General features: G+C 43.0%; 1 protein-coding gene across 2 annotated transcripts in view; it reads left to right on the forward strand.

Moving 5' to 3' along the window:
* FDFT1 (farnesyl-diphosphate farnesyltransferase 1) overlaps positions 1–14,014 on the forward strand; it is a 37,692-nt gene extending 23,678 nt beyond the window's left edge. For both annotated transcript variants that reach the window (XM_041765416.1, XM_041765414.1), the window contains 3 exons: positions 2,776–2,952; positions 4,486–4,638; positions 10,558–14,014. In XM_041765416.1, coding sequence (XP_041621350.1) covers positions 2,776–2,952; positions 4,486–4,638; positions 10,558–10,779 — 552 coding nt within the window. In that variant the 3' untranslated portion in view covers positions 10,780–14,014. The remainder of the gene's footprint in view (positions 1–2,775; positions 2,953–4,485; positions 4,639–10,557) is intronic.
* Positions 14,015–14,669: the final 655 nt, after the last annotated feature.

Below are 14,669 nucleotides of genomic sequence, written 5' to 3' on the forward strand. Positions count from 1 at the left end.
TACTCTATTGAGACAGTTTACATACTATACAGTTTATCTTTCTAACATTTTTTAGTGGTTTTTTTTTTGTTGTTGTTCTTGTTGTTTGTTTTTAGTATGTTCACTGAGTTGTGCTACTCTCACCGCAGTTAATTTCAGGACATTTTCATTTTTCCAGAAAGAAACTCCATGCCCACTAGCAGTCACTATTTTCCCCTGGTGTCTACTCCCCAGCCCTCATTAACCAACCTTCTTCTTCCTGTCTTTGTAGATTTGCCTGTTTTGGACCTTTCATGTAAAAAAGAATCATACAATATGTGACTGACTTCTTTCACTTAGCATAATGCTTTCAAGGTTCATCCATGTGCCATGTGGTAGCATGTATCAGTACTTCATTCCTTGTTATAGTCAAATAATATTCATTTGTATAGGTAGGCCATATTTTATTTATCCATGCATTAGGTGAGGAATATTTGGATTGTTGCCACTTTTTTATTATTAATAATTCTGTGAACATTTGTATGCAAGGTTTTGAGTGGACGTGTTTCCATTTCTCTTCGATATATACCTAGGAGAGGAAATGCTGATTCATATAGCTACCAACCTTTTGAGGAACTGCCAGACTTTTTCCCACAGTGACTGTACCATTTTACCAGTCCTGCCAGCAGTGTGCGAGGGTTCCAGTTTCTCCTCCTCTTTGCCAACACTTACTATCTTTTTTTATGTATGTGTATGACATCTTTTTATTGTGGTAAAGTTTACGTAATATAAAATTTACCATTTAAACTAATAGTTACACAATAACTACCTACTCCTTCTCCCTGTTATCTGTCTTTTTGATTCTACCCATCTTCATGGGTGTCAAGCGGTATCTCATTATGGTTTTGATTTGCAGTCTCTGATAGCTAATGATGTGGAGCATCTCATGTGTTGATTGGTCATTTGTATATTTGCTTTGGAAAAATATCTATTTGGGTACGTATCCTGAAAACTACTAAAATACTTTCAGATATTTTCATGATGTTGTTTGTTGTTATTATTGAGTTGTAAGGGTTCTTTCTACTTCTGGATATAAGTCCCTTTTTTTATCAGATACTTGACTTAGAAATATTATCTCCCATTCTGTGGGCTAACTTTTTTCTTCTTTGATGATGTCCTTTGGAACATAAGAGTTTTTAATTTTGATGTGGTGTAATTGATTTAGTTTTCTCTTTTGTTATTGTGTTTTTGGTGTCATATGTAAGAAACCATTGCCTAATCTAAGGTCATGAAGATTTATGCCTACATTTTCTTCTAAGAGTTTTATAGTTTGAGCTCTTACATTTAGGGCTTTGATCCATTTTGAGTTAATTTTTGTATGTGGTGTGAGGTAGGGGTCCAGTTTCATTTTTTTGTGTGGGTGTCCAGTTGTCCCAGTACTGTTTGTGGAAAAGATTGTTCTTTCTTCATTGAATTATTTCAGCACCTTGTTGAAAATCAGTTGACCCTAAGTGAAGGTTTATTTCAGGACTTCCAATTTTATGCCATAAAGTAATTTTTAATTCTATAATTGTGTCTTCCTTTATTAGCTGGACTGATTTAACCCCCCACCTTTACTATTTGCTTATTGAATGGTACAGTTGATGTTTGGAAGACAGTATATATATTTGATTCTTTTCTTTACCCAGCTTTTAAGATAATGAATTTTCTCTCATCCTCATAAGGTGACCAATTAGTTATTTTTTGCAATCATTATAAACTCAGGGATTAAAACATACTTGATTTGGTTTAATCTGCCAAAATTATTCTCATTACTAAAGTTCAGAATTTCCCTCCTTTGGTCGGGAAGAAGTTCAGGTTGGCTCCTGAGTCCTCATGAGGGGACCCTTTGAGCGCTTCCTTGCCATTTGGTATGTGAAGATGTTCTAAGCTCATTTTGTACATTTCTTGCCTGAGCTCTGGATTCATCCAGCTCTTCAGGAAGCCTAGGTAAGACACCTGGGCTAATGGGAAATAGTAACCAGCACTGCACTTGGCTACTAGGAATAGTCATTGCTCTTGGGGTAGTCATCGTGTGTGTGCGTTTAGTTTTAAAACTAAAATATCTTGTAAGTTGGTACTGATATTTCCAGTTCACACATTCAGGACTGTCAGCTTGTTACGTAATCTCCTCTGTATTACATCTCTACTTCATTGCTTCCTCATGGAGATTCAGAGATGCCAGAATTAGTATATGCCATAATTACTCATTTGCTTTTTTTTCCCCACATTACAGATCCTGCCATCTCTTAATAGTGATGCTAATGCTACTACCACCTAATATGATTACTGAAAATAATTGAAAAACTGTTTTGCACATGCCATACTAATTCCCAATTTCTTATGATTGTGTTCATATCTGAATTGGCAGAGCAAGTAGCTATGGCAACCGTAATAATGTTTAATGTTTAGTTTGCAGTACTGTTGTAGCTGATTTTGTATTTATCTGGTTACTTCTTTCAGGAGTAGACTAATGCCTTTCTGAATAACAGGAATCCTCTTTATCTGAAATCATCAAAGTATTGCTTAGTACACGCTTACTAAATGTCCCTAAGAGACCATTTCCCAAATACTTAACTGACTCCTAGGCTGTGATCGGGCCCTGACAGGTTGTCATAAATAGCTACCGCATGGAGCTTAAAACAGACTTGATCTTGGGGAAGGATGAGTCTGGAGCTAAGAAAAATGTTACTGTATATCATAGTTCTTACTCATCAATATTCTCTCCTGTTGCTTGTACATCCTTCCCTTATGCACATGCTATAACTTATTTTTAAGGTTTGGAGCAAGTATGTTAAGAAGTTGGGTGATTTTGCTAAGCCACAGAATATTGACTCAGCTGTGCAGTGCCTGAACGAACTTATAACCAACGCGCTACACCACATCCCACATGTCATCACTTACCTCTCAAGACTTAGAAACCAAAGTGTGTTTAACTTCTGTGCTATTCCACAGGTATGAAGTGGAGCTATCTTGTAGATGAGAGGTGGGAGCTAAAAAGAGTGGCATGGGGGCAGTGATGGGGATAGAGAGAATGCATTTACTATTTTGGTTTGCTTGCATTTAGGAATATGGTTCCTTGAAAAGATGACTCTGGTCTATTTTCTTTTGCCGAGGGGGAAGCAGGCAGTGTTTCACCATACCTTTTCTCTGCCCCACAGCCACCAGACCCAGCTCAGCCTCATTAGATCCTTATTCTTAAAATTAAATCTAAGGCTTTGGCTTAGATTTATGGGGAATGCTGGGTAAAATGTAGGTGAAGGTTTGTCATTACAGAGAGTCTTACTTATGCGCCTAGTTTTCCTGTCCTTTTCTCAGACTCAGGATAATGGAACCTGATACTATGGACCTAGCCCCTCAGTCCTCTACACTTTTTAATTGCCTTACCAGTTATTTTATTTATTTTTAAAAAGATTTTTATTTATTCATTCATGAGAGACAGAGAGAGAGAGGGAGAGAGAGGCAGAGACACAGGCAGAGGGAGAAGCAGGCTCCATGCAGGGAGCCCGACCCGGGACTGGATCCTGGGTCTCCAGGATCACGCCCCGGGCCAAAGGCAGGCGCTAAACCACTGAGCCACCCGGGCTGCCCTTTACCAGTTATTTTAGTTTTCAACTCAAGTACATGCAAGTCATGAGATTTAACTGATTTAGAAACTTGATTTGAAAAAAAAAAAAGACACTTGATTTGATTTTTTTTTTTTAATAAAGATTTTATGTATTTTTTTTGAAAGAGAGAGAGTGTGTAGGAGACTGGGGGGAGCATCAGAGGGGAGAGGGTGAAGCAGACTCCCCACTGAGCAGGGAGCCTGACTTGAGATTTGATCCCAGGACTCTGGGATCATGACCTGAGCCCAAGGCAGATGCTTAACTGACTGAGCCACCCTGGTGCCCCTTGATTTGATCTTTTAAGGACCAATCTTGAGTGGTTATTGGAGCTAAATTCTGCATGCCTGACTTAGGTTCCCATTTACCGTAGAGATAATTTGCCTATGAACACTGGGGACTATGCCCCCTTCCCATTTCCCCCCCACTCCCTCCATGTTATTTTTCATGTGTAATGGATAGGTTCATTGTAGGAAAAATAGAAAATTCTTTGTAAATATTATTTTGAGATACATTTTTTGGCTCTCTCATTACTCTAGCATGGAAAATATCTTACAGGCGTAATGCTTGTGTTTTTCCAAATAAAAAGGGGTCCTTGTGGTTAAACCAAAGGATCATTTAAGACTTCAAAGACCACTTGATTCTATGTGTAGTTGGAGAAGGGACGAGTGGGAAAGGTCCAAGTTTTGACATGCTTTTTTCTTTGGTATTTTTTCTTGGTTAGTTATACCTTTGGACATGTTCTTATTCTACAGAAGATTTTTTTCACCTTTTCATAATGGTGATTATTTAGAGTGCCATTTCATACTTTTTTTCATGAAATTAGTTGAATTAGTGTTTTGTTTTGTTTTTTTTTCCTCTCTCTCCCTCCTTCTATCTGTAGGTGATGGCCATTGCCACTCTGGCTGCCTGTTACAATAATCAGCAGGTGTTCAAAGGTATAGTGAAGATCCGAAAAGGGCAAGCAGTAACTCTAATGATGGATGCTACCAATATGCCAGCGGTCAAAGCTATAATATACCAATATATGGAAGAGGTGAGTTTTTGTTTAACTACCTGGAGAATTTGTAGCTATTTTTAGGATTTAAATAATACCACTGTTTAAATAGTTCATATTTGGATGTTAGATCATTGTTAACAACTCACTGTGTTATGGTAGACAGGAGTTGGTGTCCTGTATCAGGAAAAAATGTGTACCCAGGTTGCTGATGGATCTTACCCGTACAGCACGATAGTGGGAGGGTATAAATGCAGTAAACCCTTAGGGTGGAGCCCCTCAGTAGGATCAGATTTTTGGAGGGTGATGATGGTGTTAGAAGCCGACCAGGCTTCTTGGTTTATGGGTGAGGAAGGTGAAGCCGAGGCTTGTGCATGCTAATATAGTATCTGACATGCTAGTATAGTATCTGACCGAGTGGATCTCGGACTCCAGGCCACGTTGCCTGACACTCAACCTGGTACTTCCCATTATTTCATGATCAGTTTCTCTAACTGAGAAACCACAGTAGGAAATTTCAGTGAAGGAAAACCATCATGTTGCAATGATTTCTCAACTTTCTAATGCAAATCTCATTTCAAATGCCAAAACCACGCTATAAAACAAAACATACTTGTTGAAGTCAAATCTCCTGCTGTGGGAGATACAATATGACTAGGTTCAAAAAACTTTCTTAGAGGCTAAAACTAATCACCAGGCCTTAGAGCAGTAGTTCTTAATAGAAGGTGCACTCTCTCCCCACCAAGGGGCATTTGGCAATATCTGGAGACATTTTTAATGATCATCACACTAGGGAGGGAGGTGGCTTCTGAGGAGTGGAGGCCCTGCGGTCCTTAGGGTATGTTCTACTGAAGATTGAACTACTACTACAGAAATACATGAAACCAAAAGACCTTCCACCTTCTCTCCCAGAGATAATCACTGCTGTCAATAGTTTTCTGCCTCCTTCCCATCCTCTGGTTACGCCTTTACAGGGATGTGATTTGTAATAGTGGTTTCCCCTAAACAGAATTCTGCAAGACAATGATTTCCTCTGATTTCTATTGCATTTTGCACATTTTCCTTGGAGTTCCTACCTGTCTTCAATCTGACAAGCTTTGGACCTTGCATTTCTACCAGAGGCACCAGAGAAGACATAGGAGAACATCACATTTTTTTTTTTTAATTCTAAAATTTTTTAGTGACTAGATAAAGTGTTCGTTCGGCCAGTGACCAAAAAATTGCTACTATTGAGATTTAGGACAGTCCGGTTCACCGTAAATTGCCAGCACTTCCTCTGAGTTCCCTGTGTGCCTGGCATAGCAACTGAATAGTAGGTGGGTACTATTAATATCAAGGAAACCTGAGGCTGGAGCCATGATTTGGACCGAGATCTGGCTGACTTCAGAGCCTACACTGTTCACTACAATCCTAAGGGGTTTGGATTACCCTTTCTGAACTGAATGGTGCCATATTAGACACTTTTCCTCCATTTTATATAAATTGGAAACCTTTTGTGTAGTTCGTAGTTCAGAGAAGATTTTAGTTCCGTAGTTTTATACTGACCACTAATTTTAGAGAACGATTTTTTAAAAAATGTTGTAGATAGTTCCATTACTCTCTTAAGATTCAGATTTTATCTGATGTTTTCTTTAACCATTGGAATTAAATCCTATTTGTGATTCAGTCTGATTTAGGGTACAGGTAGGCAAACTACAGCTGGCTGCCCTACACCCTCATAAATAACATTTTATTAGAACACAGCCACACCTGTTTGTTTATGCACTGTCTATGGGTGCCTCATGATACAGCAGCAGAGTTGAGAGGCTGCAACAGAGGTGGCCCACAAAACTGAAAATATTTTCTGGCCCTTTAAGAATGTTTGCAGACCTCTGATTTAAAGCACCAGTTGTTTAAAAGTACTCCAGTGAAACTCAAGGTTAATTTGGGGAAGACATTAATACTTGAGTTGATTTGATTCAGAAAAATCTCTGAAGACTTCCGAATGTGGAGGAATAAAATGTAATAATAGCTTTGATGTCAACATGAATGAAATTTCAAGTTAAAACTTTTTGTGTCAAGTTCACAAGTTGTCTGGCTTTTTTTTTTTTTTTTAAGATTTTATTTATTTGTTTTGAGAGAGAGCACAAGCAATGGGGAGAGGCAAGGGCAGAGGGAGAAGGAGAATAGGGCTCCATCCCAGCACCCCAGGATCATGACCTGAGCCCAAAGCAGACACTTAACAGACTGAGCCACCCAGGCGCCCCAGTTGTCTGGGTTTTTGCTGCTCTCCAAATTTTAACACTGAATCCTCCTTCTCCTCACTGATCAAGTTTGTTCTTTATGGGAAGACAGGAAGACACATTTATTCTCTCAGGTATTGGGGCCTAACTGGTGGTCACAGTAATGCACTTGCAGGGGACTTTAAAGCTTTCCTCACGCAACCTGACTGCTTAAAGGAAGAGTTAGAGTGACAGCCGAACCGGCTGAGTAGGTGGGCACTGTTCCTCAGTGTCCTGCGTCCTCTGGAGCAGCCACAGCTTCAAACCAGTCTGGACACCTGTCAGCTGGTGAGAAGCTCAACCAGCTATTTTGGGACCAAAACAAATGCTCAGGCCAACAGCCAGAAACTATTATTTCCTTCTCTGCCAATCCTCATTCCTTGGCGAGGGCAATATTTTTCAAGTTGACACAGCTTCCTGTTTCACCCTGCACTGTGGTTCATCTGGAGCATTGTCCTGCCCATCAAGCCCTTTCTGTGCTCACGACTCACAAGTATGGTCCTCCGGTCAGCCACATCAGTGGCCCCTGGCCACTTGCTAGAACCTTACCCCTACTCAAACACATTGAATCAGAATCTGCCTTTACCAGGATCCGCAGGTGACACCTGTGAACCCAAAGTCTGGAAAGCACTGTTGTAATCCCCATCCTCTCCTGAGCTGGCTCTGCCTTTTCACCATGTGAAGAAGTGTGAGCTAATGTGCTGTGAAGCCCCTCCACGCCTCTGTGTCCCCTCTGCTGTGGGAGCCTACCCCCTGCATGTCCACGTTCCTGCTCCCCACTTGTCGCCCCCTCAGGGTCGGCGGCCTCTTTATCTGCAGCTCCACCAACCGCCCCACTCCAGTCACTCCTCTAGTGTATGTATGCTTAGGCCACTCTGCTTAAAAAGTGGGCACATCACTCTCAAAAAAAAAAAAAAAGTGGGCACATCGTGACCCTGGCCTGGCTTTGTTCTTCTTTACCTGCTCTTCTCCCCCTTCTCCCGGACAGTTAAGCTTCTCAAAAGATACATATACTTCATGTTATTTATTCCTCCTTTTTCAACCCACCTCATGCTAGCTAGCTTTTGTTCCTATCTTGTCATTAGAACTTTTCTTACTGAACTGATTTGATGACCTTCTAATGACCAGTTTTTTAAGTGTCCCTGATCCCACTGAACTGTTTGACAATGTGGTTCCTTTTCACCTCGAAAGCCCTTTCCTGGGAGACAGAACATAGACTCCTAACTCTGGGAAATGAACTAGGGGTGGTGGAAGGAGGGGGAGGAGGGCGGGGGGTGGGGGTGAATGGGTGACGGGCACTGAGGGGGACACTTGACGGGATGAGCACTGGGTGTTATTCTGTATGTTGGTAAATTGAACACCAATAAAAAATTAATTTATTAAAAAAAAAAAAAGAAAGCCCTTTCCTCTCTTGGCTTTTGTGACACTCATCCCCGGTTTAACCTCTTACCTGTCTACTCCTTTGCCTTTCTGACTCCTTACACTGTTATTTCCCAGAGTTCTGTCTTAATTTTAATTTTCTCTCACTGAGCAAAAGCTTTCTGGCATTCTCTTTGGTGGCCAGGCTTCTTCCTCCACCACATGCTCATCACTCCTGACTTGATTACTCCAGCTCAGGCCTTGGTCATAACCTTTTTTTTTTTTTTCTGGTTAATGACATGACCATTTGCCTGATCAAGCGGTCCAGATAACCCAGGGTCCTCTGTTATTCTCTCTAAGCCTGATGTTTAGGCATCTCCCTATCCTGCCTGTTGTACCTATGGACTTTGCTACTCCTCAGAATTTTGCGTGCATTGCCCTCTGACCAAGCAATTCTAGGACTTTACATACAAAATTAACCAGAAAATGTGTAAAGGTGCTTATCGTAGCATTTTGTCCTCAGTCCTCATTGGGAATGAATTGATTAAACTATTAGAGTACATTTGCATTATGCGACTTGTGTTTAAAACTGGAATGGCATCATTTTCTAGGTTCTGGCATTAAGAGATGTCCATTAAAAAATTATGTAAGTGAAAAAAGTGAAGTTGCAGCATAATATATTTATAGTCTATTTTTAAAATAAAATTGTGGGGGCTCATGACCTGAGCTGAAATTAGGTGCTTAACTGACTGAGCCACCCAGGGGCCTCTCTATTGCTTGTTTTTAAGAGCATTACTCCATCATCTAAAAATTTTTTTAAAAAGAAAGTAGAAAGGAAATTGCAGTTTCATCCCTGCTTATGTTTTTCTCTCTAAAGTTACTCTTGGTAGCATAATATTAGGTATTAGATATCATTAGCATATTTCTTTCTTTTTTTTTTTTTTTTAATGAGCTTTATGCCCATTGTGGGGCCTGAACTCATGACCCCAAGATCAAAAGTCACATGCTGTTTTGATGTAGCAGCCAGCCCCTTGTAGGCATATTCTTTTATTTTCTTGTTATACTAAATTGCAGCTGGGATTTTTTGGTGGGGAGGTAGGAGGGTGGCAAGAATATGAAATATGTCTGTGAAAAAACATGCCCATTATATAATGGAAATTTATGGAAAAAATTATTTAAAAATATGCCTGCTCTGTTGTCTGCTTCCTCTTTGCCTCTGTCTTGGATCATTCCCACTTCTCACCTCCATCATCTCTTAACTGCTCTGTCAGTTTGAGTCAGTGACGATTTGTGCAGGGCCTCTTGTGTGCCAGGCACAGAGCTGGGCAGGAGGCAGAAAGATGAGGCGTGGTGCCTTTGAGTCTTGCAGTCTAGGGAGACACAGAGGATAGCTGAATTCAGTGTTAAGCGATAAGGCGGCACATGGCCCAACTGAGGGGTTCAAGGCAGGTTTTCTAGAAGACCTAATAACCTAAGCTGAGACTTGGGCAACAGGTGAGAGTTGGCCGGGTGAAGGAGCATAACAGGGTCATTCTAGGAGGGGGGAATGATGTGAGTAAGGAGCAGAGCATCACACTTGTGAGACAACGGTCGGCAGTTAGAAGTTCAGACCCTTAGCAGCTGATTGGGAGCCGCTGAGGGTGTCAAGCAGAGGCCTTCGGTTTCTTTGGTGACGGTATGGAGAGCAAGCGAGTGGACTTGAGGGTTCCAGTAGAGTGAGGAGCTCAGTTTGGAGGCTGGTCATAGCTCAGCTGAGAGGCTTGGAGGGCCAAGTCCGCAGCAGTAACTGTGAGCATGGAGGTGAGGCCTGGGTTCAGCAAATGCTTTGGAGGTTTGTGGCGGGGTAGGAGGGCAGGGCCCCCGAGAGGACTCTAGGATGACTACTCTCTGGCTTCCAGCTTCTGCTCTGGCCTTTCTGCATCTAGCCTGTGGCCTACACCATAGATCCGTCTTGTTTGTCTGGCTGCATTTGCCCAGTCTCTCCAGTATCCTTTCCCCTCTCCATGTTGCTCTGCTCCAGCACAAACGCTGTGGGCGCAGCCAAGCTCCCCCTCTGTGCCTCGCTCTGTGAGGCGTTGTGGACATGAAGATCAGTGAGGACCTGGGGGCAGGGACTCCCTGGTGCTCCCGAGGACCGGCTGTGGGACGAGGCCAGCCTCAATGGACATCCTGCCTACTTGTCAAGTGGCTTTGGGTTATTCCTTTCATGTCCTCATTGGTAAGATGGACATAAAATACCTACCTGTTGAGGGTTATCATAAGAAGTAAACACAGAAGATGCTTATAAAGTTCCTAGCACCCAGTAGTGCCACTTACTGCTTTTTCCTTTCTTTCACAGATTTATCATAGAATCCCCAGCTCAGACCCGTCTTCTGGTAAAACAAGGCAGATCATCTCTACCATCAGGACACAGAATCTTCCCAATTGCCAGCTGATCTCCCGAAGTCACTACTCCCCTATTTACCTGTCGTTTGTCATGCTCTTGGCCGCCTTGAGCTGGCAATATCTGAGCACCCTGTCCCAGGTCACAGAGGACTATGTTCAGACTGGAGAACACTGATGGGTATCAGTCCAGAAGCTACAGTTCATCACGGATCGACCTTTTCTTCAAGAGAAAGGATATCAGTACACCCCCCCCCTCCCTTTTTCCCTCCTGCTTTAATCCCTGAAAGAACTTGGTGGACTTGGGACTTTTAGAAACTGTGACAGGCAGTCGAGAAGCTAAGAATAAAAGGGGTGGATACATCCCCCTCAGCAAGCAGGCACTTGTGGGCAGCACTCACCTCCGTGCGGTGGCAGCAACGGAGCGCTCCTGGCTGCCCGTCAGGGGAAATGGTTGCTTATGGGGCTGCCGAGAGATATTTAGGGTGAATCTTGGCTAGAATCATAATTAAATGTATTTAATTTGAAGCAACCTTGGAATACATGACCTTGTGGAAAGTGAAGTGAATTTTCTCAGTTGGATTCCCATTTTTCTCATTTTGCTTTCTCCAATCGATCTGAATGTAGTAGGTGTCAGTGTTTGTGGGTCTAGGTAATCGCCTCACATTTCCTAAAAATGCAGACTGTCTTCTGCCCATGAAGACTAAGGACTGATTCTGCGGGGGGTTCTGGAATTGCTTCCTCATTTAAAAGTTTAGCTTTCAGAAAGACTGCAGGACTGCTTTGGGCCCCATCGTAGAAGATTGGCCTCCAGTTAAGGCTGACTTTTTGAGAAGACATCATATATAAAGATATGTTTATAATAAAGAACTGAATTACTTTGTATTTGTCGAGGGCGGCTTACTCGAAAGCCTGGACATGCATGGCCAATAGGAGCTCAAGAATGGAGTTAGTGATGGAAGGACTGATGGCTTTCTGCTGCCAGCACACAGCCAGCCAGGGCGGTACCAAGGAGAAGGGTCCGGCTGCCTGGCCTCTGCGTGGCTCTGCCTGCAGGAAATGAGCATGGGGCAGCCTTGCTTCACTGGCCAGCCTGCTCTCACTTAGCTGCATGCAGATGTTATCACATCCAGGGATTGTGTTTGTGGGTTTTTTGGTCTTTTGTTTCTTTTTTAAAAGAATCTGTTTCTATACTGAAGCCTCAAGAAAGGCAAAAAGTGTTTTCAGGCGATGGGCTAGAAAGCCGAATGGCATTTAGCTAAATTCTTCCGGCACCACTGTTTGCCTTGTCTTTAGCCACACACAGCCGGGGGTGGTGTGAGGTGACTACTGCAAATCAGCCTGGGCCCCTGGAGGACACGGCCCCTCTTTCTACTGTGGTTTGAAAAAGCCCCTCAAGCTGAGGAATCCCCATTGTGGGGGCATTAAAGGACTTAATGGGAGCCGTTATGCTCAGTGTACATAGTCTATAGTCTACTCTCCTGCTGCAGTCCTTCAGGTATGGTGATTAATCACCAAGCTGAGGGCTTTCTCCAGCAGTAGTGCTGGCCTCGAATTGTACTACACAGACTCACATTGATTTTCTTCCTGCTGCTGCCACCTGATGCAGTGGCTTAGTTTGGGTCCCTGGAAGCTGCTGTTAACTGGTTCATTTGAAGCTCAGCTCTGGATAAACTGGTCACCACCACGCTGAAGCCAGTCATTTGCCATGTGGAGTACGGCTATGAGCCAGACTCCACAGTAATTTTCCAAGTATTTTAAGCATCAGAACTTGGTTTGAGATTCCAAGGTAGGTTGTTAGAAATTTGTGTTGAGGTGCCAGATGAGTTCTGCTATGGCCCATGTAGGACAGAGGACAAGCTGGTGGAGAGTCTTGGTCTGAGGTGGATGTATGGCTCAGTAATGACCTGTGGGACTTTCTGAGCTTCTGTATGGTTTAGAAGATCTCCTAGGTTCCTCCTCGCCATAAAATAACTTTTACTGTCACTGACTTCTGCAAAGTCTAAGCTCTTATGCCCACTCCTGAGTGCTTTAGATGATTTTTCTTCTAAAAATATTTCTCTCTTAAAATTGCCAGATAAAATACAGGATGCCCAGTTAAGCTTGAATTTTAGACACACTAGGTTTCTGTTTTTTAGTATACTTATGATCCAAATATTGTAAGGATCTATTCCTCCTAAAAAATTACCTGCTCTAAAATTCAAATCTAATTGAGCATCTGGTGTTTGTTAAATCTGGCAACCCCACCCTCTGCTCCACACTTTAATCAAATGTATAGCATCTCTGGCCTACAGTCTACTTGATTTCTACTTACAGTGGAATATTTTATCTTTTCCTCAGAGGAATATTTGACCCATCTGAATCTAGGGCTCTAAATTTAAAACTCCCGTTATGTTACAACAGACCGGAGTAGGAGCCCGATCTCCACATATTGGGAGCCTTCTAGAGCTCCAGGTTAAAGCTGCACATATGCATCCCCATCTCCCTTTGGGAAAGTACTTGGAGCATTACCTGGAAGCCCCATTCAATCACAACCATTCCTCTGGGGCTGGCACACCCATGCGTGTAGGGGAGGAGGGGGCTAGCCATTTGTTAATGATCCTTAGTCATTTTGGAAGCAGAGCGCTAAAGCTGTGGTTCTCAAACGTTAAAATCTGAATTGCCTGAAGGCCCCAGATTGCTAGGACGGTTTGTCTCTCAGGTCTGGGGAGTACCCCCAAACGGACATATTTAACAAGTTCTCCGGTGATACAAATGTGGCTGGTTAGGAGCCCAGTTTGAGAACCACTGCTCTAAGGCCTTATTTTTCAAGCTTTAAGGAACATATGAATCATCAGGAGTCTTGTTAAATTGCAAGGGAAGACTCAGAGGTCTGGCCCAAACTCTACGTTTCTAACAAGCTGCTAGGCGATGCCCACGCTTTTGGTCTGACGCATTTTAGAGTGGAAAGGGTTCGAGTACATGCACAAACTTCTAAGTCTAAACTAAAACCGTGCCCTCCTCCAGATAGTGAAGAAGGCGGCACGGTCCCTTCCATCGATCATCTCGTTTGGACAGGCAACCAAGAAAAAGCACCCCACCCGTTGAACTGCGGTGACACGTGATCAATTAGGTAATTTGAGATTTAAGTATTGACATTGATCCCAACCCTAAATAAGCATAGCTGGTTTTGTTTTCTAACAAAGAGTCCTAAACTAAGTGTGAGGATGCCCTGTAGTTCCTTTGGGTTCTTGTGGTAGCACGACTCTGCAGGCATCTCTGCGGGCTTCCCGGGTGAAGTGTAAGCTGCTAGTGGGCACGAGGTGGAAATGGGATTATCCAACTGTCAGGGAGCAGGTCAAATTTATCAGAACTACACTGAGGTAATGAATGTCTCCTCATTGAAATTTAAGAATAAAGTCATTGCAAATGTGTGGCTTTGGTAGCTTTTGTTAAGCACTTAAAAATTTGTGAAACCTAACTTCATCCTTAAGTTTTTCATCTTAATTCCTGGTCTCACAGCTTTTCCCTTTCATATTTACCAGGTGTTTAAGAGCTTATCTACCGAGGCAGTTTCTGAGCCCCTCCCCCCCTTTTTAAAGATTTTATGTGTTTATTCATGAGAGACACCGAGGGAGAAGCAGGCTCCCTGCTGGGAGCGTGACACAGGACTCATCCCAGGACCCTGGGATCACGTCCTGAGCCAAAGGCAGACGCTCAACCACTGAGCCACCCAAGTGTCCCCTGATCCCTAACTCCTAATTCCCATCAGAAGTCAAACTTCCCATGCTTCTGGAGCTAGCCCAACCCTAGGCTGGGAAAGAAAGTCAGGTGCTGACAGGCCAGTGGGATGGATGCAATCCTTCCAGTTTCCTCTGTTCCCTCAAGAACTCCTGTACTTCACTGTTCAGGATTCTTAACCAGGACCATGCAGAGCAACGCTTCATAACCAGCAATGTAACCCAGAGACAGGGAGCTCAGCATACAACACGCAGGCTCTGCTCCCACCCTGTCCCAGCATCGGAGGGGACCAGGGCCACCCGGTGGTCCTCCACTAGGACAGCTGGGCTCCGGCATCATGCATAACTG

This window comes from Vulpes lagopus, chromosome 8 (genome assembly GCF_018345385.1).
Source record: "Vulpes lagopus strain Blue_001 chromosome 8, ASM1834538v1, whole genome shotgun sequence".
Taxonomy (NCBI): Eukaryota; Metazoa; Chordata; class Mammalia; order Carnivora; family Canidae; genus Vulpes; species Vulpes lagopus.